Genomic DNA, 27,698 nt, shown 5'->3' on the forward strand with positions numbered 1-27,698 from the left:
TGTCGGTGGATAGTTCCAAACCAAAAAACCAGAGTCTCCAAGTTCACTCCTTTCTTTGACTCTTCCCGTGAAGAAGTGGACTACTACTGCTACTGCTATATTAAGTTTTAGCTCCTACATTATACGTGTCTCTCTAAGTTAAATCTCTCTCTTTGTTCTCTGTGGCCAGGTAAAGCATGTGCATTGTGCTCTCATTTTCTGCTTTTCTTTTTTTTCCTTACTGGGTTTTTGCTTACCGTCTATTCTTATATGTTCCCCGCACTTGTTTTCTCATTCTTCTTCTTCTGGGTATGTCAGAAACATGCGATTACTTAAGTTTCTAGTTTAGTTTTGCTGCTTGTTGTTTATGAATACTTTTTGTTATCTACACTCAAAGATATCAGATTTGGTTGTAAAGTTCCATTAGTTTTTCAATTTCAATTCACATTTACTTTAGACTTATATATATAGATTAAGGCTGTGTGCAAATAACCGATGCAAAAAGATATGAGTTCCATGCCTCTCCTATTATGTTTGAGCATAATGTGATTGAAAAGTAGAAGAAGTTGCGTTTTTTAAAATTTTCCTAATTCGTCACTATCTAGTGATATAAACTGATCTAAATTCATTGAATTTTGCAGTGCTATTCATTTATTTTTAATTACATGAAGCCTCTTGGATATATATATATGTGTGTGTGTGTGTGTGTGTGTGTAAAATTAGTTGATACACATATACCATGTGTTTATAGATGATTGTTTCATAGTTGGAACAATTGTTAATGAACTTTCCCCAAGATTAATATTACTATTTAGCTTTGATTTCTCAACCATTGATGATTTGTTTCAAGTTACTGCTTTCTAATTTTGCTGTGTACTATAGTAGGTTTGAGGGAATTGTCTCAATCGTATCATGGGCTCTAAGCAAAACTCACAAGGCAACATACCACGAAGGCCATTATCTATATTTCTCATTATTGGTCTATGCTGTTTCTCTTACATCATGGGAGCATGGCCGAGGAGTGGTTTTGGAAAAGGGGATGGCATAGCATTGGAAATAGGCAAGCAGACAGATTGCAACATTATAAGCAAACTAGATTTTGAGCCTCATCACAAAGTTGTTAAGATTAGTGAACCTTCTTTACCTAAAGCCAAAGTGTTCAAGCCATGTGACATCCGATACACTGATTATACTCCTTGCCAAGAACAAGACCGAGCAATGAAATTCCCAAGGGAAAATATGATATACAGGGAAAGACATTGCCCTCCAGAAAAGGAAAAATTGCAGTGTCTTGTCCCAGCACCCAAGGGATATATGACTCCATTCCCTTGGCCTAAAGGCCGGGACTTTGTCCACTATGCTAATGTTCCTTATAAAAGCCTGACAGTTGAGAAGGCGGTCCAGAATTGGGTGCAGTTTAAGGGAGATGTGTTCAAATTCCCAGGTGGAGGAACAATGTTTCCTCAAGGCGCAGATGCATATATTGATGAACTTGCATCAGTCATTCCAATTGCAGATGGCACTGTCAGAACAGCACTGGATACTGGTTGTGGAGTATGTTGATAATTATCTATCTTTTTTATTGTGTTTGGATCCACATATATGCATATTGTAGTATTCATCATATTTTAGAACTCAATTTGTTGCCCTACCACCACCAACCACCCCCCCCCCCCCTCCCTCCAAAAAAAAGAAAAGAAAAAAAGATCTCCCAATTTCCCTTCTACCTTTAGCTTATCTGGATTCACATTGAGAGCCCATAAACTGTATTTTTTTTTCTTTCCACTTCAAAGGCCTTTAAAAATTTACCCAATTAGGCCTCTCTCTTTGTTTACATGGAAACAATAAGATAGAGATGCTCAGACAAAAACATAATGTTTCTCTTGATATCATTCTTAAAATACCATGCCTGTGCTGAGGCCTGAAAGGCACAACAACTGGTTGATGTATCTTTTTTGAAGAGCTTGATATATTGGGAATCAGCATTAGTTTTATGCTCTTAGAATACCAATCTTGTTGGCTCTATTCTGGACTACTTCACATTTTTCTTTGTTTTAAACTATCAATATGAATTTGATTTCTTGCTGACAACGTTCAGATGATATAATATAATTTATGGCCTAGGTTACTATCTACAGATTCCAATTTAAAGTGGAGCTCTGTCTCTTTCCTATATATCAATATTCTGGCAGTAGCTTGTTTGTTATTTTTACCAGCTGCCTAATCTACTCATTCTCAGTTGGCTTTTTAATTCAGTAACGGTTACTGGACTAATGATTCTGCTCATGACACAGGTTGCAAGCTGGGGCGCATACTTGCTGAAAAGAAATGTGTTGGCTATGTCCTTTGCACCCAGGGACAATCATGAAGCACAGGTACAGTTTGCATTGGAACGAGGTGTTCCTGCTGTTATAGGTGTTCTTGGATCAATACGACTTCCATACCCATCAAGAGCCTTTGATATGGCTCAGTGCTCTCGATGTCTGATACCATGGACTTCAAATAGTAAGCACTAGGAATGTCTTTGTTCACAATCATATATTGATCTTTGCACTTTTTGTATTATGTAGAGAGCATGTAAACTTATACTTAATAATAAAACCACATCAAAATCAAATACCCCGGAATTAGATTGTGAAATATATCTAGACTTTTGATTCTTTTTCATCACAAAAATAAGTATGAAAACTATTTATACATAGCAAGACTGAGATATTTTGATAGTCACAAAAATAAGTATGAAAACTATGTGTGAGCACAAATTTATCAAAACATTTATTTCATGTTAACAATCCATGAAGTGTAAACAAAATTCTTCTTTTACATGAATAAGTCATGAACTATTCCCAAGAGTGACTATCAAATAGTAGACATGGAGTTTCTAAATGCAAGTGAAAGCTTGGTTTATGGCTAAGTTTCAAATTAGAATCTTCAAGTTTGCAGAGTTTAAAATTAAAAAAGTTCCCTCACCCCTTCAACTTCCTAAAATTACATAGTAGTTTTAATTTTTATGACAAAGGGGTGGATATCAAATAGGCATTGCAGAAAGAAGTTTCTTTTTTCTTGTTAAAAGTTAAAGAAAACTAAAGAAGAAATAAAGATTCTTAGAAACCTTGAAGAAAGATAAAATTTAATTTTTTAATTATAAAAGAAAATGAAAAACGTTTATATCGCTTTTATTTATTTATACTTATATCACTCTGTCCTTATATGGTACATATTTTAATTACTCTGTGTACCATACAAAATTTATCTTCTGTCATCCAACACATTCACAATATGCTATGTATTAACATTTATTAGGTATAATTGCATTAAAATGGACTATCAGTTTAGTACAAAGGCAGCAGAATTTTTGTGTAATTGGTAGAAGTTGATTTTTTAATTTTTTTTCATATGAACTTCTCTATACAGATGGATTGTACCTAAAGGAAGTTGATCGAGTCCTCAGACCTGGTGGATACTGGATCTTGTCTGGCCCTCCAATCAATTGGAAGACCTACTACAAAACATGGCAGCGGTCTAAGAAGGATCTCCAGGCTGAGCAAAGACAGATCGAAAAGCTAGCTGAACTTCTTTGCTGGGAAAAGAAGTATGAGAAGGGAGATATTGCTATCTGGAGAAAAAAAGTAAATGCCAAATCCTGTCAAAGAAACTCTGTCAATGTATGTAAATCAAAGGATGTTGATGATGTCTGGTGAGTCCCTGTGCACTTCAAGTTTTCTTGATTACACAAGTATACAGTTGCTATGATGTTATTTTCTGCTATGGGTACAACATTGTTACTTATATGACATGTTTGTTGGGTTGTCGGGTTCAAAACCTGTAGACACCCCTATGGATCCCAATTCGAATTGTATATGGATCAGGGGGAGTTATTTGGGGAGATAGTCATTTAATTGTAAAGTTGAACTACCTTACTATTAACCGGTCAGATATATCATTTGCAATCAGTGCTGTGAGTTAGTATATGGCTGGACCTCGACATCCACATTGGGAAGCTGTTATCTGGATTGTGAGATACCTTAAGGCTCATCCTGAATGTAGAATTTTATATAGAACCAATGGTCATTTGCGTGTCGAGCCCTTAACAGATTCGCATTGGGCAGGATCACCCTCAGATAGGAGGTCCACCACATGATAGTGTTCTGTCCTAAAGAGGTAACTCAATCACTTGGAAGAGTAAAAAGCAAAGTGTTGTTTTTCATTCCAGTGCTGAGGCTGAATATAGAGACATGGCTCAGACCTCGTGTGAGCTTATGTGGATTAAGCATCTTCTAGAGAAATTGAGGTTTGATGTACACCTGCCTATGACCATGTATCAAGACAACCAAGCAGCAATTCATATCATTTCCAAGTTCCAATCCAATGTTCCATTTGAGATTAGTGTGATTGCTACCTTGTATATCTCAAAAAGAGCCCAAGTTGCTGATATGTTCACAAAACTGTTGTGCAAGGTCCACTTAGATTTGTTATGTAACAAGTTGGGACTATATGATACATATACCCTAGCTTGAGGGGGAGCGTTATGAGGAATATTGTATAAGTTATGAGGGTAGTTTGGTCATATTGTATCTAGTGCCTGTTATATAAATAACATATGAGTATTAGGATTAAGTTAAGTAGTTTTTAACCCTAAGCCAACTCTGGTTTACTCTAGGTATTATCATTCTAATTCTTATTTTTGTGGTGTATATAGGTACAAGAAAATGGACACATGTATAACTCCTTTCCCTGAGGTAACCGGTAGAGATGAAGTAGCAGGAGGGAAGTTGAAGAAGTTTCCAGCTAGGCTTTTTGCAGTCCCTCCCCTAATAGCTAAGGGATCCGTCGAAGGGATTACAGCAGAATCTTACCAAGAGGATAATAAACTTTGGAAAAAACGTTTAATTACCTACAAAAGGATCAATAGATTGATTGGCACTACAAGATATCGGAATGTGATGGATATGAACGCAGGCCTTGGAGGATTTGCAGCAGCACTTGAATCACAGAAATCTTGGGTGATGAATGTGGTGCCTACAATTGCCAAGAACACTTTAGGTGTTGTTTATGAGAGAGGCCTAATTGGCATATATCATGACTGGTATGCCCCTACAATTTTGTCCTCTTTGTTGCCCACTTAAACTTTCACACTTTTCCTGCATTTTTGTAAACTGAAATTGCAGAGAATTTGTAGCATGTGAGTTTTAATTGCAATTTTGATAAAGATGAAAATCTGTTATTTTATGACCAACTAACAGCAGCTTACCTTATATTTTTGGTACATTCTGAGAGGGATTCATTTATAAGCTACCCTTTTCTTGTTGTTGATAGCATAGCAAATTCCTTTGCAACTCATTTAGTATCTGTACAATATGTTGGTTTATTAATATTTTCAAAATTTCCTGATTTATCCCGATGCCAAGGGAAACATAAGAATGTCAAATAATACAAGTTTTCATGCTCATTAAAAGCTCAATTTCTTTATCACAATGCCAAAGGCTATGGAATCTCGATGACATTTTTATTCCCTATATATCTTTGTTCAGGTGTGAAGGCTTCTCTACTTACCCAAGGACATATGATCTTATTCATGCTAGTGGTGTCTTCAGCTTGTATCAGAACAAGTAAGCCTCATCTTCTTCTTCCTGTATGCCAGAAATCATATCAGGTTTTGGCATATTTAAATTATTTGACATGGAAGCATTCCAATCAATGATAATTTTTGTACTCATAGCTTCTTAATTTTTGGGAATTTTCATGTGTATCATTTTCATTCTAATGTGTCCTACTTTATTGGAACTCAGCAATAAGGTCTGATGCTAGAATCTGTAAACCACTTAGGAAAGCCCACTATCTTTTCTTGGAGGTTCTGAATCAATGATAATAATGGATTTCCGAACTTGAATTTTTCTTGGGGCAAGGTGAAAATAGCACCACCTTTGCGAAAATTTTGGTCAGCACCTTAGCCACCTATAATTTTTAACTCAACTAGTTATTCTTTCTTTTTCTTTTTCCTTCTTAAAAATATACGTATCTTTATTTCTCTGTTGCAGTGAGTGAAAAATAGGTTGCTGCAATTTATATTATCTGAATTTAATAACTGAATCCAGATTATATGAGTTTTCTTCTGATAGAAAACCTCATTTGTAAGAAATTTTTACTACCTTTGAATTCTGATGAAAAATATATGTAAATGATTGAATAGGTGCCAATTGGAATACATCCTTCTGGAGATGGATCGCATATTGCGGCCTGAAGGGACTGTCATCTTGAGGGATGAAGTTGATGTGATGAACAAGGTTAAGAAAATTGCTGGAGGCATGAGATGGAATACCAAGTTGATGGATCACGAGGATGGTCCCCTTGTGCCTGAGAAGATATTGGTTGCAGTAAAGCAATATTGGGTTGGTAGCAGTGGAAACAGCACATCCAGTGATGAATAAATCAGGTCTTTGCTTGTTAGTGAATGAAAGCAAAGACTGGCACCAAGTCATGATTTAAGTTACTTCTGAGTAGAGGGACTCAAAGAGTTCCGATCCTCATAGATGGCATGTGTAAGTCATAAATTTGTGTTATTGGTGATATAGAGGCAATGGTAGAAAAAAGATGCGCAAATAGCATTTCAAGAATACTATTAATTATGTTAAGCACGACATTAATAATCATCATATAATTTTTTTTTTTTTTTTTTGTCCTTACGATGAGCGTTCATCTCTTTTTTGCTCTAAATTTGCGTTGGAAGCTGCACATTAGATCAACTAAAGTGTAACCCATGCTTATGCACAGACATTTATCAGTGATTCAGTATTAATGATGAAGTAGTCTTACATAGGTGAGTAAAGTGATCACTTTGGCATTATGAATAATTCACTTGACACCAAAATTTAAAAAAAAATAAATAAAAAAAAAAAAATAAATGGACACTTGGCACAATATTATATTACAATTAGAAGCTAATTTGAACTTAATTTGGACTTTGATTGTGTTTAACTTTAATTGATAGATAGAAAAACTTTAAAAAATGATATCTAAAAAATATTGAGTTATCATTTTATTTTTGGTCGAATGTCCTTCCTTGTTCTAATTATAACTTTCGTAAACAATCCTGTTTTTAAAATGCTGAAAAATAAATTGAACCAAAGGGACACTTAGTTTGATAAAGTTTCCACCAGGCAGGCTTATTATTTCCTTGAAATTGGGTAGAGTAGCGAGATAAATTTTCCAATTATAATAATTATTAAAAAAAAAAGAAAAAGTAACATAATAAAAGCATGGATCAAGTGCAAATCCTCCATCTTGACTAACATGATCACCTCTCTAATTTGACCCTAGTGGTAGCTCCAGGAATTTTTTTCCAGGGTATTCCTCAATAAGTATAAATTATACAATCTAATAAAAAGAAAATTTTATATATTGACGACAACAATAACAACAACAAAAAAAAAAAAACACGCAAATACATAAAATTTTACAATATAAAACTTTTGAAGTTCAGTTGTAGTTGTTGTTAGTATTGCTGAACAGGGATGGACGACGATGGCTCTCGAGAGTAAGTGAGTTTCTTATTTGCATCTTGGACACGCTTTCTCACTTTCAAAGCTGGAATTTGCTGCTTCTTATCATAGGCTGAGAGGTGCCAATGTGCTATGTCCGTTTGCTTTCCATTGCACCGGCATGCCCATTAAGGCCTCAGCTGATAAGCTTGCGCGGGAAATTCAACAATTTGGGGATCCACCAAATTTTCCCCATGAATCGGAGGAGGAAATAGACACTGTACAAGAAGCTGAGGAAGCAAATGCAGGTGCACCACCAGATAAGTTCAAGGGCAAGAAGTCCAAGGCTGCGTCAAAATCTGGTGGTCAGAAATTCCAGTGGGAGATCATGCATTCATGCGTAGTTTTGGCCTCTCTGATAATGAGATATCCAAATTCCAAAATCCATATAATTGGTTGACCTATTTTCCTCCATTGGCAATGGAAGACCTTATAGCTTTTGGCTTGGGTTGTGATTGGAGATCTTATAGCTTTTGGTTTACATTAATTCTTTATTAAATTAATGTAAACCAAAAGTAATGTAAAATAAAAACCTTTATAGCTGGTCGAAAGGTAAAATACATTTAAAAAGCTAGTGAAAAGAAATGTAAATAGAAGAATTAAATTAATGTAAACCAAAAGTAATGTGAAATAAAAACCTTTATAACTGGTCAAAAGGTAATGTAAAATACATTTAAAAAGCTAGTGAAAAGAAATGTAAAAAGAAGAATGGGTCACAATATTCAACAAAAAAGAAAAAAGAAAAAAAAAAAAAAAAACTAGTCACAAAGCAATATGATAAGAAGTTGTTTGTCCTCTTTTATGTTGTAAATTTCCGAGCCCTGAAATACAGTGCCAAAGTAATGAAGGTTTCTGGGAAATTTTCTACATGCGCGTGATCTGCAATCTACTTCTCAAACGTCAAAAAAAGAAGAGTTGGAAATTTCCTACACCATGCCAAACTTGTTTGTCCCCTCCCTCTCTCTCAGAGTGTTTGGTGGGGACAAAGAATTGGTTGGAAATTTCTACAATTAGAGTGTTTTCCTCAAAAGTTGTGCCAGTCTACTTTCTTTCTCTCTCTTTGAAATTAACACAACACAATGTTTTGTAGACTGAGATTCTTTGACATTAATAGTGTTTGGTGGATGAAGTTGATGTGATGAACAAGGTTAAGAAAATTGCTGGAGGCATGAGATGGAATACCGAGTTGATGGATCACGAGGATGGTCCCCTTGTGCCTGAAAAGATTTTGGTTGCAGTAAAACAATATTGGGTTGGTAGCAGCGGAAACAGCACATCCAGAGATGAATAAATCAGGTCTTTGCTTGTTGGTAAATGAAAGCAAAGACTGGCACCAACCAAGCCACCAAGTCATGATTTAAGTTACTCCTGAGTAGAGGGACTCAAAGAGTTCTCATCCTCATAGATGGCATGTGTAAGTTATAACTTTGTGTTATTGGCGATATAGAAATTTATTGTTTTTATCCTAGCTAGTATTCTTGTATTGGTTTTAGAGGCAATGGTATAAAAAAGATGCGCAAATAGCAGTTCAAGAATACTATTAATGATGTTAAGCACGACATTGATAATCATCATATGATTTTTTGTTTTGTTTTTTTGTCCTTATGATGAGCGGTCATCTCATTTTAGCTCTAAACATGCATTGGAGGCTGCACATTAGATCAACTAGAGGGTAACCTATGTTTATGCACAGACATTTATCAGTATTAATGATGAAGTGGTCTTACATAGGTGAGTGAAGTGATCACTTTGGCAGTATGAATAATTCACTTGACACCAAAATTAAAAAAATTAAAATGGACACTTGGCACAATTTTATATTACAATTAGAAGCTAATTTGAACTTAATTTGGACTTTGTGTTTAACTTTAATTGATAGATAGAAAAACTTTAAAAAATGATATCTAAAAAATATTGAGTTATAATTTTATTTTTGGTTGAATGTCCTTTCTTGTTCTAATTATAACTTTTGTAAACAATCCTGTTTTTAAAATGCTGAAAAATAAAAAATAAATTGAACCAAAGGGACACTTAGTTTGATAAAGTTTCCACCAGGCAGGCTTATTATTTCCTTGAAATTGGGTAGAGTAGCGAGATAAATTTTCCAACTATAATAATTATTAAAAAAAAAGTAACATAATAAAAGCATGGATCAAGTGCAAATCCTCCATCTTGACTAACATGATCACCTCTTTGAGTTGACCCTAGTGGCGGTTCCAGAAAATTTTTTCTAGGATGTTTCTCAACAAGTATAATTTACACAATCTAATAAAAAGAAAATTTTATATATTGATAACAACAATAACAACAACAATAAAAAAACACGCAAATACATAAAATTTTACAACATAAAACATGTGGAGTTCAGTTGTGGTTGTTGTTGGTGTTGTTGAATAGGGATGGACGACGATGGCTGGAGAGAGTAAGTGAGTTTTTTATTTCCTTTTAGCCTTCAGGTTTGATTTAGTTTTAGTTTAAATTGTTTAATGACTTGTGAATCTGCGAGGCACTAAGGCAGTGAGGATTTTTTTTAATATTTGTTGAATTAAAAACGTAATCATGTTGGTGTTAGAGTAGTGATAGTCTTAGTCTGAGATAAGATTGATCTTGTAGTGAGCTTTTCTATTGGCATTTGGTTTGGACCTTGTTAGTGGTTATATTATAATTTTTTTTTTCCAGATTTTTGTTCAATTTTTTTTTTAAATGGTTTTATAAACCAGTACGGTGAAAGAACCAGAAAAGGGACTAGTTACTGGTTTTTTAGTTGGACCGAGATCTGACCGATAGTCAAATTAGTGACATCATAAATAATATAATTAATAAAATTTTAAATTATATAAATAAAAATATAATAAGTTTATTTCTAATAATATGATAGCAAAATGAAAAAACATAATATTTAGTGACACTTTTCGTGTAAATTTAATCAAATTTCCTTAGAATAGACAATCACATGTTTAATTGTAATCATAAAAATAAAAATTTTATTATTATATATAATGAATTAATTGATGTTACATAAAAATTAAGTAACTTTTTAAGTTTATTCACTTTGTGGGGCCTGATAATTTGTAGCCCAAGCCCACTCCTCGGTTGGGCCCAAGGCCTAAGCTGAGGAGAGCTGTCTCCGAGGACGCCTAATGAAAGCCCAAGAAGGGCACGAGGACATGGCCGAGGACGATCTTATGCTCAGCACCTCCCAAAACACCTGGATAAAAGAAGCAAACTCGGTACAGGGGTAGGGCAAGGAAAAAAGCCGCCAACACAGTAATACAGAATCCTGCATCTGACAAGCCCATACTCAAACTCATGCCCTTGTGCTTTTCCAGCAACCCCCAACCACTCTAGGTATGGGTTGACTGGACAGACCTGCACCCCAAAAAGTAAAACTAACACGTGGACACAAAAAGGAGAATGAAACACTAGTATAAAAGGAGAAGAAAACAAAGCTAAAGAGGGAGGCGGGTGAAGCCTAAGTCTTACAACCCCTGCTAATGAAGGGTTTAGCTAGTCAAGCCAAGCCCGTCCATACATAAATTCCCGCAGGAACTACGACTAAACCGCTCACCTGTGCCCAAGGTCATGCCTTTCAGGCCCACTCTCTACAAATCATATTGTTGGGGCCTTTTACATGCAAGCCCAACGTCGTCTATGGGTCGTTAAAAATCGAGTCCCTACAATTGGCGTCGTCTGTGAGAACGGCTTGTGTCTTGGCATAGGCGATAATTCGAGACAATTCCCTTGTCATTTCTACCAGCTGGTTATGGTGTTCTAGCGTAAAGTTACGTTAGGGGCTACGATCCTTGACTAGGGGCTATGCTTTATAGCGTCAGCCGTGCAGATGGTTATAGGGGATCGACTGAGGAGCTAACTCCCCTAAAGCTAAGGTCCCTTAGAAGAAAAACCACAAGTTTTGGACAGAACCAAGGCCTTGTATGGTCCTCGGACTCAAGCCTCTGGGGAAACCAACTACTTAGAAGAAAAACCACAAGTTTTGGACAGAACCAAGGCCTTGTATGGTCCTCGGACTCAAGCCTCTAAGGAAACCAACTACTTAGAAGAAAAACCACAAGTTTTGGACAGAACCAAGGCCTTGTATGGTCCTCGGACTCAAGCCTCTGGGGAAACCAACTACTTAGAAGAAAAACCACAAGTTTTGGACAGAACCAAGGCCTTGTATGGTCCTCGGACTCAAGCCTCTGGGGAAACCAACTACTTAGACGAAAAACCACAAGTTTTGGACAGAACCAAGGCCTTGTATGGTCCTCGGACTCAAGCCTCTGGGGAAACCAACTACTTAGACGAAAAACCACAAGTTTTGGACAGAACCAAGGCCTTGTATGGTCCTCGGACTCAAGCCTCTGGGGAAACCAACTACTTAGAAGAAAAACCACAAGTTTTGGACAAAACCAAGGCCTTGTATGGTCCTCGGACTCAAGCCTCTGGGGAAACCAACTACTTAGATGAAAAACCACAAGTTTTGGACAGAACCAAGGCCTTGTAAGGTCCTCGGACTCAAGCCTCTGGGGAAACCAACTACTTAGAAGAAAAACCACAAGTTTTGGACAGAACCAAGGCCTTGTATGGTCCTCGGACTCAAAGCCTCTGGGGAAACCAACTACTTAGAAGAAAAACCTCAAGTTTTGGACAGAACCAAGGCCTTGTATGGTCCTCGGACTCAAGCCTCTGGGGAAACCACTACTTAGAAGAAAAACCACAAGTTTTGGACAGAACCAAGACCTTGTATGGTCCTCGGACTCAAGCCTCTGGGGAAACCAACTACTTAGACGAAAAACCACAAGTTTTGGACAGAACCAAGGCCTTATATGGTCCTCGGACTCAAGCCTCTGGGGAAACCAACTACTTAGACGAGAAACCACAAGTTTTGGACAGAACCAAAGCCTTGTATGGTCCTCGGACTCAAGCCTCTGGAGAAACCAACTACTTAGAAGAAAAACCACAAGTTTTGGACAGAACCAAGGCCTTGTATGGTCCTCAGACTCAAGCCTCTGGGGAAGCCAACTACTTAGAAGAAAAACCACAAGTTTTGGACAGAACCAAGGTCTTGTATGGTCCTCGGACTCAAGCCTCTGGGGAAACCAACTATTTAGATGAAAAACCACAAGTTTTGGAGAGAACCAAGGCCTTGTATGGTCCTCAAACTCAAGCCTCTGGGGAAACCAACTACTTAGAAGAAAAACCACAAGTTTTGGACAGAACCAAGGCCTTGTATGGTCCTCGGACTCAAGCCTCTGGGGAAACCAACTACTTAGAAGAAAAACCACAAGTTTTGGACAAAACCAAGGCCTTGTATGGTCCTCGGACTCAAGCCTCTGGGGAAACCAACTACTTAGACGAGAAACCACAAGTTTTGGACAGAACCAAGGCTTTGTATGGTCCTCGGACTCAAGCCTCTGGGGAAACCAATTACTTAGACGAAAAACCACAAGTTTTGGACAGAACCAAGGCCTTGTATGGTCCTCGGACTCAAGCCTCTGGGGAAACCAACTACTTAGAAGAAAACCACAAGTTTTGGACAGAACCAAAGCCTTGTATGGTCCTCGGACTCAAGCCTCTGGGGAAACCAACTACTTAAGAGGAAAAGTGCAGGGTTTGGACACAGCCGGGACGTTATATGGCCCTAAGAGTCTACCCCAGATGAGAGTTACCCATTTATAGTTGGGTTAATTCCTAGACCGACTGAAATCCGCAGCCTACCTTCGAATCCTCGATACCAAGGGAATGGGTGCAATTGTTATAGGGTCAGGTGTTATCAAAACACGGCCAAAGCCCCTCACTGCTCGGCAACCCCCTCGGAGGGAATATTTAGTATTTATCATTCTCGGACGGTCGCCGCGCATGCATTACGGGGCATTGAGCCGTTATCTCAATTGGTAAGGTTCTGTTTCAAGGTTTCCTGCTTTAAGCATCACTAAAGGAAGATACATACATAGCGCACCCGTTCACAAAGTAATTGCTGCCGAAAGGAAAAGTATTTACAAAGAAATAAATTCATCTTTTATTAAGACAAAAAAATAGTACAGCGTACAATGAAAAGCTGGAATAGCTTATACTAAAGCTAACTACATAAGCGAAAAGAAAGATACAAGAGAATAAAGAGAAAGCTGAGGAAGAAGTGCAGAGGAGAGGTTGGTTGCTGTTCCAAGATGTTGTTCAAGGAAACCATTCCTCAACACTTTTACATGCCTATAACTCAGGCAGCCAAAGAGCCCAACTTGGGGCCTGCACCGTTGAAGAAAAGGTGCAGGGAACCTGACTTCAGGCTAGCACCGTTGAAGAAAAGGTGCCGGGAGCTGGAAGTTGAGGAGCCTCCGTATAACCGCGCCCGCGATAGAGCAGACGGCGCTAATGGCGGAAAACCTTACTTCTAACGCGTCAAGAATCTGACGCAACCAGTACCTGCTTCGGATTTTGGCTAAAAGAGGTAGAGATACCATCCCCACCTTACCAAGATGGAAGATCATCTTGAGTCTGTGTCTACCCTGTTCAGACCACCTCACCTTGAGTTTCGGAGGGACCCGGTGCCTCTGTGGCGAGTGTAGTTCCTTCACACCTACACGCGCCTTAGGCATATTGCACTAAGGGTGGGAAGCACTAGATATGGAGACTCTAATTATGGCTGAAGGATTACGGTTGTGAAGAAAACCGAAGGGTTTGTATGTAAGAGGAGTAACCTCCTATCCTGCTTATTTAAAGGGAAATGAGGAGATATTTGATTTACGCAGAGTTCCAAGGAACGCTACGTATGAGGAGGACTTGGCTCAGTCTCCAACGCCATCTGCAACCATAAAATTAAAAGATCCTCGTGAAGGCGCGTCTCGAGCATTGTAACATCAAAGAACGCCGCGTGACTAAAAGTTAAAAGGGGCCTCTTATAATTTGGTGCATCTTCTATGCAAATGGAAAGGCACAGACATCGATGAAGTACAGAATTTGAGCGAGTCATGATGAGAACCCAAAATAATCAAAACCCTCCCCCCCAACTAAAGTCGAGCAGCAGGATTTTGAGGGGCTATTGTGGGGCCTGATAATTTGTGGCCCAAGCCCACTCCTCGTTTGGGCCCAAGGCCTAAGCCGAGGAGAGTTGTCTCCGAGGACGCCTAATGAAAGCCCAAGAAGGGCACGAGGACATGGCCGAGGACGATCTTATGCTCAGCACCTCCCAAAACACCTGGATAAAAGAAGCAAACTCGGTACAGGGGCAGGGTAAGGAAAAAAGCCGCCAACACAGTAATACAGAATCCTGCATCTGACAAGCCCATACTCAAACTCATGCCCTTGTGCTTTTCCAGCAACCCCCAACCACTCTAGGTATGGGTTGACTGGACAGACCTGCACCCTAAAAAGTAAAACTAACACGTGGACACAAAAAGGGGAATGAAACACTAGTATAAAAGGAGAAGAAAACAAAGCTAAAGAGGGAGGCGGGTGAAGCCTAAGTCTTACAACCCTTGCTAATGAAGGGTTTAGCTAGTCAAGCCAAGCCCGTCCATACATAAATTCCCGCAGGAACTACGACTAAACCGCTCACCTGTGCTCAAGGTCATGCCTTTCAGGCCCACTCTCTACAAATCATATTGTTGGGGCCTTTTACATGCGAGCCCAACGTCGTCTATGGGTCGTTAAAAATCGAGTCCCTACACACTTAATTAACTAAAACTACTTTTTTTTCTAATCAAAATTATTGGAAAAAGAAAAAAGAAAAGTAGTTGTACAATGAAAAAAGCTAAATTTACATGACTTTAACCAATTAGTTGTATAATATAAATTATAATGTTTTTGAGGAAAAGTAGTCATACAATGACAGTGTGTCAAGTAAAACAAAAACTAAAAGTAAAGTCATAGTATAGGCTTTAAAGAATATTTAAGCATGTGATTCTTTTTGCTTGAAAGACCCTAATATATTGTTAAGTTACTCAAATTATGGACCAAAATTTAATTTTATTGGCATAAAAAAAATTCAAGGTGTTCTCAAAATTTTTTTTAAAGGTAGATAAATATAAAAATTTAAATTATTATGTATACATTTTTTTTTTCAGGTCACCCATCCATATACTTTGTAATGTATTCCTAGCTAACGCAATTCTACATATTTTAAGTCCATGTCCTATCTAAACTACGTTCAATTTAACTTTTGAGTATTTTCAATGGGCGTATTCACTAGTAAAGAGTACATTGGTTGGTTCTTGCTTAGATTTCTTTTAAAAGTTGTAGGGATTTCATTTCAATGGGCCTGCCCAAGGTTGAATGTTTGAGTAACCCCCTCAACTTTCCTTTTTCAAACATGAAAGTAAAAAATTGCCTACATTTTTTTTTTCAAACATGCTAAATCCACCAAAATAAACATCACAAATTAATGCATATTAAACAATGTCTACATAACTTTTGAATCATGCAAATGCAACTATACACATTGACTGCACTGTTTAGTTCCTGAGAAAGCATGAAAGAAAGCCAAATATCCAAACTCTTAGTAGTCTGAACTAAAAGGAGCCAAAACACTATAAAAAGCGAAGAAGTCTTGAAACACAGATTGACAGAAGTGACCACACTAGCCACTAGGTCTGAGTAGTAGAAGGAAAAATTAGGAACATTTTTCATAGCATGTCACCCATGTATAGTATATATTAAATTGTCAGATCCAAATCATGTTACAAACTGTTAGGTTTTACAATCAAAATCTATTACAATTCGGACCACAAATTTGTGCAAACAAAACATGGCAAGTTTTCTTATTTATTCACAAACTGATATGCTTCTTCAAGAAAAAAAAAAGTTCAAATACTTAAAATGTAAAAGATCCAGGCGAAGATTACATACAAAACGATCCTTAATTAATACATGAGTATTTACCAGAAGTTCAAATCTCTATAAAAGCTCAAATCTCTTAAAACGCAATACAATGAGTACACCAATATGAGAAATTCCAGTGCTTTGTTCTTTCTAGATGCTAGGTTCAAAATGATCTCTAACTTTGTATAGACATAAGCTTTACCTCGAATTCCATTTGTTTAAAAAAAAATCCTTTACATTCATTTTTTTTTAAAAAGGGCTCCTCAGTTTTATTTTTTTATTTTTTTGTTAAAAGAGCTAATATATTAGATTAAACAAAAATAAAAATAAGTATGTTACAATGTTAGCTGCCTTATCAATAGCCAATAAATTCTCCACCACACACAGTGTGTTGTCAAAAAGTACAAAAGAGGAGTCTAAGTTAGCACCCAATTTAACCGGTGCATCAGCACACTAGTTAGCTTCTCTATTCACGTGTTCAATATGAGTTCTTCAGTTACCATCAATAGATTCTTGCAATCAAAGAGTAAAGGTTCCAATAGATGGTTAGCAATGGTGGACTCATGACACAAAATTTGACTACAATTTGAAGCCAATTTGAATTAGATCTGGGTTTTAATTCTGCTTTCACTTTAGAATAATGCTATATTACAACAATTTTACGACAAAACTTAGGTATTAGGTGAATATCTGTTACTAGTTCTTATTTGGATCCACCACTAATATTACATTTTTCACATATCGTTAATAGTTTATCTAAATTTTATTGTAAAAATGTTGTGTTTCTTAACTTTATTCTCCATTTAACGTAATAATATACTAGCTCGTCTGGAACACAATCTTAAAGTAGAGTAGACGGTTAGGAGGAGTTTCAAATGACATTAAAGCTACAAAATTTTAATTTTTAAGTGAATTACGTTACAAAATAAAAACAATAACATATTAGCATTATTACAAAATAATACCCCTTTAAAACCTATCCAAAAATAAATAAATACCCCTTTAAATTATAATACAAAAATTGGATTTTTTTTTTTTTTTGCCTAGTATTTGAGAGTGGTGAGACGGGGTCCAATCGTATGTGAATTTTGTTGACTGTTTGATTTTGCATGTTGTGTCAGTGTCACTCTTAAAGCTATGGAAATGAATTACTGGGACTGGGAATATGAGAGTTGAATTGGGTTGTTAATAATGAGTTGATAGTGGACCTATAAATTGGTCTCTCAAGCTATTCTATGTGGTGATATGGAAATGGTCCATAATTTTGAGCTTGCACCAAACAGATGTGTGTGTGTGTGGGTTTTGAGTACTTTCTGCAATGGTTCATTTTCTTCTTGCATTTTGGTCTTTGCAGTTTCCATCAGCATTGTGACATGGCAGGTGAGGGTGGGAAAAGCTTCGCTAGGAGGGATCGTCTCCTACAAATTGAGCATGATGTTCGAAAGTGGTGGGACGAAGAAGATGTTTTCCGGGCTGAATCATGTGAAAAGCCCCCTGAATCAGGTGAGAAGTTCTTTGGCAACTTCCCTTATCCTTACGTGAATGGGTATTTGCATCTTGGACACGCTTTCTCAATTTCAAAGCTGGAATTTGCTGCTGCTTATCGTAAGCTGAGAGGTGCCAATGTGCTATGTCCGTTTGCTTTCCATTGCACTGGCATGCCCATTAAGGCCTCAGCTGATAAGCTTGCGCGGGAAATTCAACAATTTGGGGATCCACCAAATTTTCCCCATGTATCGGAGGAGGAAATAGACACTGTACAAGAAGCTGAGGAAGCAAATGCAGGTGCACCACCAGATAAGTTCAAGGGCAAGAAGTCCAAGGCTGCGTCAAAATCTGGTGGTCAGAAATTCCAGTGGGAGATCATGCGTAGTTTTGGCCTCTCTGATAATGAGATATCCAAGTTCCAAAATCCATATAATTGGTTGACCTATTTTGCTCCATTGGCAAAGGAAGACCTTATAGCTTTTGGCTTGGGCTGTGATTGGAGACCTTATAGCTTTTGGTTTACATTAATTCTTTATTAAATTAATGTAAACCAAAAGTAATGTAAAATAAAAACCTTTATAGCTAGTCAAAAAGTAATGTAAAATAAACTTCAAAAACTAGTGAAAAGCAATGTAAAAAGAAGGAGTCACAATATTCAGCAAAAAAAAAAAAAAAAAAATCTGGTCACAAAACAATATGATAAGAAGTTGTTTGTCCTCTTTTATGTTACAAATTTCCGAACCTTGAAACACAGTGCCAAAGTAAGTAATGAAGGTTTTTGGGAAATTTTCTACATGCGCGTGATTTACAATTTACTCCTCAAATGTAAAAAAAAAAAAAGAAGAGTTGGAAATTTCCTACACCATGCCAAACTTGTTTATCCTCTCCCTCTCTCTCAGAGTGTTTGGTGGGAGCAAAGAATTAGTTGGAAATTTCCACAATTACAGTGTTCTCCTCAAAAGTTGTGCTAGTCTACTTTCTCTCTCTCTCTCTTTGAAATTAACACAACACAATGTTTGGTGGATTGAGATTCTCCGACATTAATTCTGTTTGGTGGATGAAGTCAATGTGATGAACAAGGTTAAGAAAATTGCTGGAGGCATGAGATGGAATACCAAATTGATGGATCACGAGGATGGTCCACTTGTGCCTGAAAAGATATTGGTTGCAGTAAAACAATATTGGGTTGGTAGCAGCGGAAACAGGACATCCAGAGATGAATAAATCAAGTCTTTGCTTGTTGGTGAATGAAAGCAAAGACTGGCACCAAGTCATGATTTAAGTTACTCCTGAGTAGAGGGACTCAAAAGAGTTCTGATCCTCATAGATGGCATGTGTAAGTTATAACTTTGTGTTATTGGCGATATAGAAATTTAGTGCCTATTTGGATTCGAATGAATCCAGCGTCTGCGTTTTCTGATTTTTTTTTTTTTTTTTGCAGCAGCATAATATGACCAAGTCAGCTGTGAACAGTGCACAGATGCACTGTTCACAGACCCACACATTCCACTTTTCAGCAACTTTTTTTATTAAAAATGGGTCCCACAATACTATTCACACATTTAAAAATTATTTTGCTACAGTGTTTTCAGTTTCAGTTTTCAATTTCAGTAAAAATAAGCTCAATCCAAACGGACCCTTATTGTTTTTACCCTAGCTAGTATTCTTGTATTGATTTTAGAGGCAATGGTATAAAAAAGATGCGCAAATAGCATTTCAAGAATACTATTAATGATGTTAAGCACGACATTGATAATCATCATATGATTTTTTGTTTTGTTTTTTTGTCCTTATGATGAGCGGTCATCTCATTTTAGCTCTAAACATGCATTGGAGGCTGCACATTAGATCAACTAGAGGGTAACCTATGATTACACACAGACATTTATCAGTATTAATGATGAAGTGGTCTTACTTAGGTGAGTGAAGTGATCACTTTGGCATTATGAATAATTCACTTGACACCAAAATTAAAATGGACACTTGGCACAATTTTATATTACAATTAGAAGCTAATGTGAACTTAATTTGGACTTTGATTGTGTTTAACTTTAATAGATAGAAAAACTTTAAAAAATGATATCTAACAAATATCGAGTTATCTTTTTATTTTTTGGTTGAATGTCCTTTCTTGTTCTAATTATAACTTTCGTAAACAATCCTGTTTTTAAAATGCTGAAAAATAAATTGAACCAAAGGGACACTTAGTTTGATAAAGTTTCCACCAGGCAGGCTTATTATTTCCTTGAAATTGGGTAGAGTAGCGAGATAAATTTTCCAACTATAATAATTATTAAAAAAAAAAAAGTAACATAATAAAAGCATGGATCAAGTGCAAATCCTCCATCTTGACTAAAATGACCACCTCTCTGATTTGACCTCATTCTAGACATTTTTTCAGGGTGTTTCTCAACAAGTATAAATTACACAATCTACTAAAAAGAAAATTTTATTGACAACAGTAATAAAAAAAACACGCAAATACATAAAATTTTACAACATAAAGTTTGTGGGGTTTAGTTGTGGTTGTTGTAAGTGTTGCTGAATAAGGATGGACGGTGATGGCTGAGGAGAGTAAGTGAGTTTCTTATTTTCTTTTAGCCTTTAGGTTTGATTTAATTTTAGTTTAAATTTTTTAATGACTTGTGAATTTGCGAGGCATTGAGGTAGTGAGGATTTAAAAATATATATATATATATATTTGTTGATTTAAAAACGTAATCGTGTTGGTGTTAAAGTAGTGATAGTCTTAGTCTAAGATGTGATTGATCTTGTAGTGGGCTTTTCTATTGACATTTGGTTTGGACCTTGTTAGTGGTTTTATTATAAATTTTTGTTTTTCCAGATTTTCATTCAAATTTTTTTTTTTGGGTTTTTTATTTTTTATTTTTTACGGTTTTATAAACTAGTACGGTGAAAGAACCGAAAAAGGGACTGGTTACAGGTTTTTTGGTTGGATCGAGATCCGACCGATGGTCGAACCAGTGATGTCATAAATAATATAATTAATAAAATTTTAAATTATATAAATAAAAATATAATAAGTTTATTTCTAATAATATGATAGAAAAATGTAAAAACATAATATTTAGTGACACTTTTCATGTAAATTTAATCAAATTTCGTTAGAATGGACATCACATGTTTAATTATAATCATAACAATAAAAAGTTTATTTATATATATAAATATATTGAATTAATTGATGTTATATAAAAATTAAGTAACTTTTTATGTTTATTCACTTAATTAACTAAAACTACTATTTTTTTTAATCAAAATTATCAAAAAAAGAAAAAAGAAAAGTAGTTGTACAATGAAAAAAACTAAATTTACATGACTTTGACCCATTAGTTGTATAATATATATTATAATGTTTTTGAGGAAAATTAATCGTACAATGACAGTGTGTCAAGTAAAATAAAAACTAAAAGTAAAGTCATAGTATAGACTTAAAAGAATATAAAAGCATGTGGTTCTTTTTATTCGAAAAACCCTAATATATTGTTAAGTTGCTCAAATTATGGACCAAAATTTAATTTTATTGGCATAAAAAAAATTCAAGCTGTTCCCAAAATTTTTTTTAAAGGTAAATAAATATAAAATTTTAAATTATTATGTATATATATATATATATATATATTTTTTTTTTTCAGGTCAGGGTGGTCCTGGGACCACCCTAGCCATAAGATGGGCCTAACCCATATACTTTGTAATGTAGGACCACCCTGACCATAAGGTGGGCCTAACCCATATACTTTGTAACGTATTCCTAGCTAACGCAATTCTACATATTTTAAGTCCAAAACATAGCACCTATCTAAACCACGTTCAATTTAACTTTCGAGTACTTTCAATGGGCGTATTCACTTGTAAAGAGTACATTGGTTGGTTCTTGCTTAGATTTCTTTTAAAAGTTGTAGGGATTTCATTTCGATGGGCCTGCCCAAGGTTGAATGTTTGAGTAACCCCCTCAATTTTCCTTTTTCAAACATGAAAGTTAAAAATTGCCTACATTTTTTTTCTTTTCAAACATGCTAAATCCACCAAAATAAACATCACAAATTAATGCATTAAACAATGTCTACATAACTTTTGAATCATGCAAATGCAGCAATACACATTGACTGTTACAATTCGGACCACAAATTTTTGCAAACAAAACATGGCAAGTTTTCTTATTTATTCACAAACTGATATGCTTCTTCAAGAAAAAAAAAGTTCAAATACTTAAAATGTAAAAGATCCAGGCGAAGATTACATACAAAATGATCCCTAAGTAATACATGAGTATTTACCAGAAGTTCAAATCTCTATAAAAGCTCAAATCTCTTAAAACAATACAATGAGTACACCAATATGAGAAATTCCAGTGCTTTGTTCTTTCTAGATGCTAGGTTCAAAATGATCTCTAACATTTTATAGACATAAGCTTTACCTCGAATTCCATTTGTTTAAAAAAAAAAAGGGCTCCCCTGTTTTATTTTTTTAATTTTTTGTTAAAAGAGCTAATATATTAGATTAAACAAAAATAAAAATTAGTATATTACAATGTTAGCTGCCTTATCAATAGTCAATAAATTCTCCACCACATGCGGTGTTTTGTCAAAAAGTACAAAAGAGGAGTCTAAATTAGCACCCAATTTAACCAATGCATCAGCACACTAGTTAGCTTCTCTATTCACGTGTTCAATATGAGTTCTACAATTGCCGTGAATAGGTTCTTGCAATCAAAGAGTAAAGGTTCCAATAGATGGTTAGCAGTGGTGGACTCATGACACAAAATTTGACTACAATTTGAAGCCAATTTGAATTGGATTTGGATTTTAATTCTGCTTCCACTTTAGAATAATGCTATATTACAACAATTTTACAACAAAACTTAGGTCTTAAGTGAATATTTATTACTATATCTTATTTGGGCCCACCACTAACTTACATTTTTCATATATCATTAATAGTTTATCACCTAAGTTTTATTGTAAAAATGTTGTGTTCCTTAACTTTATTCTCCATTTAACGTAATAATATACTAGTTCGTCCATTAATGAGGAACACAATCTTAAAGTAGAGTAGACAGTTAGGAGGAGTTTCAAATGACATTAAACCTACAAAATTTTAATTTTTAAGTTAATTACGTTACAAAATAAAAACAACAATATTTTTGTTATTAAAACAAAAATTTATAACATATTAGCATTATTACAAAATAATACCCCTTTAAATCCTATCCAAAAATAAATAAATACCCCTTTAAATTATAATACAAAAAATTGGTTTTTTTTTTTTTACCTAGTATTTGATTTTCAAGAAAAATTTCATTAAAAAGTCTTATTTGAAATTATTTAATTGTGAAACCTCATTTGGAATTTGAATTTCTGAAGATTGATGAGTTACCAATTTTTTCTAGATATCTAAATTGTTATTAAATATCAAAAAGATCCGCACACAAAAAAATAAAATAAAAATAAATAAATTGTCGAATATGTCCAAGTCCACGCCATCCAAAACCTCCACAGTTCGCCACGTGGTCCAATCAAAACCAACCTCCTCTAAACCCTAGTAGTTGTTCTTATTCTTCGTCTCCGTCACGCACACGCTGGTTTGACAAGAAAAAAAAAAGGGGTATCCTTGAAGAAAACCCGATTCTCTCTCGCTGGCTTTTGTTGTCCTTCGTCAAAATCTTCACAAGTGTTCGCGTAATGCCCTTCCCATCAATTCACTTCTTCTGAATCACAGGTACAACATAAACATTTCTTCCTTTTATGTTGTTTTTTGTTTTTTTTTAAAGCCTCTGAAATACCTTATTTTGATTTCGATTGATACTAGAATGAATGTTTTTGGGCTTGATTATGTGTCTTTTTTCGTGGGTAATTGCTATATTTAGTGAATTCTTATTTACTTTTTGATGAGTGGTGAGATGGGGTTCAATCATAGGTGAATTCTGTTGGCTGTTTGATTTTGCATGTTGTGTCAGTGTCACTCTTAAAGCTATGGAAATGAATTACTGGGACTGGGATTATGAGAGTTGAATTGGGTTGTTAATAATAAGTTGATAGTGGATCTATAAGAATAAATTGGTCTCTCAAGCTATTCTATGTGGTGGTATAAGAAATGGAAATGGTCCATAATTTTGAGCTTGCACCAAACAGATGTGTGTGTGGGTGTGGGTTTTGACTTTTGAGTACTTTCTGCAATGGTTCATTTTCTTATGGCATTTCGGTATTTTGCAGTTTCCATCAGCATTGTGACATGGCGGGTGAGGGTGGGAAAAGCTTTGCTAGGAGGGATCGTCTCCTACAAATTGAGCATGATGTTCGAAAGTGGTGGGACGAAGAAGATGTTTTCCGGGCTGAATCATGTGAAAAGCCCCCTGAACCGGGTGAGAAGTTCTTTGGCAACTTCCCTTATCCTTACATGAATGGGTATTTGCATCTTGGACACGCTTTCTCACTTTCAAAGCTGGAATTCGCTGCTGCTTATCATAGGCTGAGAGGTGCCAATGTGCTATGTCCGTTTGCTTTCCATTGCACCGGCATGCCCATTAAGGCCTCAGCTGATAAGCTTGCGCGGGAAATTCAACAATTTGGGGATCCACCAAATTTTCCCCATGAATCGGAGGAGGAAATAGACACTGTACAAGAAGCTGAGGAAGCAAATGCAGGTGCACCACCAGATAAGTTCAAGGGCAAGAAGTCCAAGGCTGCGTCAAAATCTGGTGGTCAGAAATTCCAGTGGGAGATCATGCGTAGTTTTGGCCTCTCTGATAATGAGATATCCAAATTCCAAAATCCATATAATTGGTTGACCTATTTTCCTCCATTGGCAAAGGAAGACCTTATAGCTTTTGGCTTGGGTTGTGATTGGAGACGCTCCTTTATCACTACAGATATGAACCCGTTTTATGATTCCTTTGTGAGATGGCAGATGAGGAAGTTGAAATCCTTGGGGAAGATTGTGAAAGATGTCAGATACACAATATTTTCTCCTCTAGATGGCCAGCCATGTGCAGATCATGATAGGGCAAGTGGTGAAGGAGTTCAGCCTCAAGAGTACACTATCATCAAGATGGAGTTGGTATCACCTTTTCCCCCAAAACTAGGAGTGCTGGAGGGGAGAAGAGTTTTCTTGGCAGCTGCGACTTTGAGGCCAGAGACCATGTATGGGCAAACAAATGCATGGGTATTGCCTGACGGGAAGTATGGAGCCTATGAAATTAATGACACTGATGTCTTTATTCTCACACAAAGAGCTGCCCTTAACCTTGCCTATCAGAAGTACTCTAGAATCCCAGAGAAACCTACATGCTTGGTTGAGCTGACTGGTTATGATTTGATTGGCCTCCCATTAAGGTCCCCTCTTTCATTCAATGAGATCATATATGCTCTTCCCATGCTGACCATCTTAACAGACAAAGGTACTGGTATTGTCACTAGTGTGCCTAGTGATGCACCTGATGATTACATGGCCTTGCATGATTTAAAATCAAAACCAGCTCTTAGGGCAAAGTATGGTGTGAAGGATGAATGGGTATTGCCCTTTGAAATTATTCCCATCATCAACATTCCAGAATTTGGAGACAGGGCTGCAGAAAAGGTATGCATGGACTTGAAAATCAAAAGCCAGAATGAGAAGGAGAAGCTTGCTGATGCCAAGAAGTTGACATACTTGAAAGGATTTACTGAGGGAACAATGCTTGTTGGTGAATTTACAGGGAGGAAAGTCCAGGAAGCAAAGGCATTCATCAGGAGTAAGCTCTTAGAGATGGGCCTTGCAATTATGTATAGTGAACCTGAGAAGCGGGTGGTATCAAGGTCTGGCGATGATTGTGTTGTGGCACTTACAGATCAATGGTATCTCACATATGGGGAAGAAGAATGGAGGAAGTTGGCTGAGGAGTGCCTGTCCAACATGAATCTTTATTCTGAAGAGACCCGACATGGCTTTGAGCACACTCTGAGCTGGCTGAATCAGTGGGCTTGTTCACGATCGTTTGGGCTTGGGACTCGCATTCCCTGGGATGAACAATTTCTTGTTGAGTCATTGTCTGATTCCACCATTTACATGGCTTATTACACTGTTGCCCACCTGTTACAGAATGGGGACATATATGGATCCAGCAGATCTTCTATAAAGCCTGAACAATTGACTGATGAGGTTTGGGATTTTATTTTCTGTGGTGGCGCATACCCGAAATCCTCTGATATCTCTTCATCGATACTTAATAAGATGAAGCAGGAGTTTGAATACTGGTACCCATTTGATCTTCGAGTGTCTGGTAAGGATCTCATCCAGAATCATCTGACCTTCTCCATCTACAACCACACAGCAATCATGTCCAAGAAGCACTGGCCTCGTGGGTTTAGATGCAACGGGCACATCATGCTCAATTCTGAAAAGATGTCCAAGTCTACAGGGAATTTCAGGACATTGCGCCAAGCAATTGAGGAATTTTCTGCTGATGCCACACGATTTTCATTGGCTGATGCTGGTGATGGTGTTGACGATGCAAATTTTGTATTTGAGACTGCAAATGCTGCCATCCTACGACTCACCAAAGAAATCTCATGGATGGAAGAAGTTCTGGCAGCAGAGTCTTCTTTGAGGACAGGCCCCCCGTCTACTTATGCTGATCGGGTGTTTGCAAATGATATAAACATTGCTGTCAAAATGACCGAGCAGAATTACCGGGACTACATGTTTCGAGAAGCTCTGAAGACTGGCTTTTATGATCTTCAAGCTGCAAGGGATGAGTACAGGTTCTCATGTGGTGCTGGGGGCATGAACCGTGATTTGGTGTGGCATTTTATGGATGTGCAGACTCGGCTTATCACTCCAATCTGTCCTCACTATGGAGAGTATGTTTGGAGGATCCTTTTGAACAAGAATGGGTTTGTTGTGAAGGCTGGATGGCCTGTAGCTGATTCTCCAGATCTAACCCTCAAGATTGCCAACAAGTATCTCCAAGACTCAATTGTTTTGATGAGGAAACTGCTTCAGAAACAAATATTAGGTTCAAAGAAAGCCAATAAGAAGGGCGCTCCAGTCACTACACTGAGTGAAGACAACAGGCTAGCAGGTTTGATATATGTGAATGAGCAATTTGACGGATGGAAAGCAGAATGCTTGAGGATATTGCAAAGTAAGTTTGACAGTAAGACTCACACTTTTGCTCCAGATGGGGAGATAATGGAGGCATTGAAGAATAGTTCTATTGGTCAGGCTGCAAATTTCAAGCAAACCCAAAAGTTGTGTATGCCTTTCTTGAGGTTCAAGAAGGATGAGGCAGTCACTCTAGGGGCTCAGGCTTTGGAATTGAGGCTACCATTTGGAGAGATTGAGGTCCTTCAAGAGAACTTGGACTTGATTAGGAGACAAATTGGTCTTGAAGAGGTGGAGATTTTGTCTGCAACTGACCCCGATGCTCTTGCTAAAGCTGGTACCCTTGTTTCACTGCTAAATCAGAATCCTCCATCCCCTGGAAATCCAACTGCCATCTTCTTGACTAGGTAAGACAACTTTGTGCATTTTAGCAATTTTGTCTTGATTGACATCCACTTTCTTCAGATTTCTGCTCAACAAATATGGTTTTGTTTTCTAAGATTATATTTTCATAACTCTTGATCCCCCCCTCTCCCATTGTTGTAATTATTGAATTATAAAAAATAAAATTGTTAATTGTTTTGTCCCTCCATATTTTTAGCTGTTGAAAGAAGAGTTTACTGTTTCTTTATGTTAAGAAATTGTGGAGTTGAAAATTTTGACAAGTTGACAACATTAAAGTTACCATTCATTTTCTAAAATTTTTAGTGAAATGGTGCCAACTTTAGCTTGTAGTTCCTTCTATTTGCTGCCACTATTATTAATTTTGTTGTTGAA

At 36.6% G+C, this 27,698-nt stretch overlaps 2 protein-coding genes across 7 annotated transcripts in view; both read left to right on the forward strand.

Moving 5' to 3' along the window:
- LOC126708036 (probable methyltransferase PMT14) lies at positions 1–9,110 on the forward strand. Of its 4 annotated transcripts, XM_050407855.1 has the most exons (8): positions 1–169; positions 862–1,533; positions 2,274–2,484; positions 3,394–3,676; positions 4,679–5,065; positions 5,511–5,588; positions 6,170–6,412; positions 8,814–9,110. In XM_050407855.1, the coding sequence occupies exons 2-7, from the start codon at positions 892–894 to the stop codon at positions 6,405–6,407; spliced, it is 1,839 nt and encodes a 612-aa protein (XP_050263812.1). In that variant the 5' UTR covers positions 1–169; positions 862–891; the 3' UTR covers positions 6,408–6,412; positions 8,814–9,110. The 4 variants fall into 4 exon arrangements, with proteins under 4 accessions (XP_050263812.1, XP_050263809.1, XP_050263810.1 ...); XM_050407852.1 differs by lacking the exon at positions 8,814–9,110 and having other exon boundaries at positions 6,170–6,647; XM_050407853.1 differs by lacking the exon at positions 8,814–9,110 and having other exon boundaries at positions 865–1,533; positions 6,170–6,647.
- LOC126708035 (leucine--tRNA ligase, cytoplasmic) overlaps positions 7,568–27,698 on the forward strand; it is a 21,147-nt gene continuing 1,016 nt past the window's right edge. The window contains exons 1-3 of one of the 3 annotated variants that reach the window (XM_050407850.1): positions 7,568–7,765; positions 18,117–18,261; positions 24,629–27,328. In XM_050407850.1, the coding sequence (XP_050263807.1) occupies positions 7,639–7,765; positions 18,117–18,261; positions 24,629–27,328 (2,972 nt within the window). In that variant the 5' untranslated portion in view covers positions 7,568–7,638. Of the gene's footprint in view, positions 7,766–17,689; positions 18,262–23,389; positions 23,559–24,052; positions 27,329–27,698 lie in introns of those variants that run through there. The other 2 variants (XM_050407848.1, XM_050407849.1) reach the window with 2 other exon arrangements.

The sequence above is a fragment of the Quercus robur genome, chromosome 12 (assembly GCF_932294415.1).
Source record: "Quercus robur chromosome 12, dhQueRobu3.1, whole genome shotgun sequence".
Lineage (NCBI taxonomy): Eukaryota > Viridiplantae > Streptophyta > Magnoliopsida > Fagales > Fagaceae > Quercus > Quercus robur.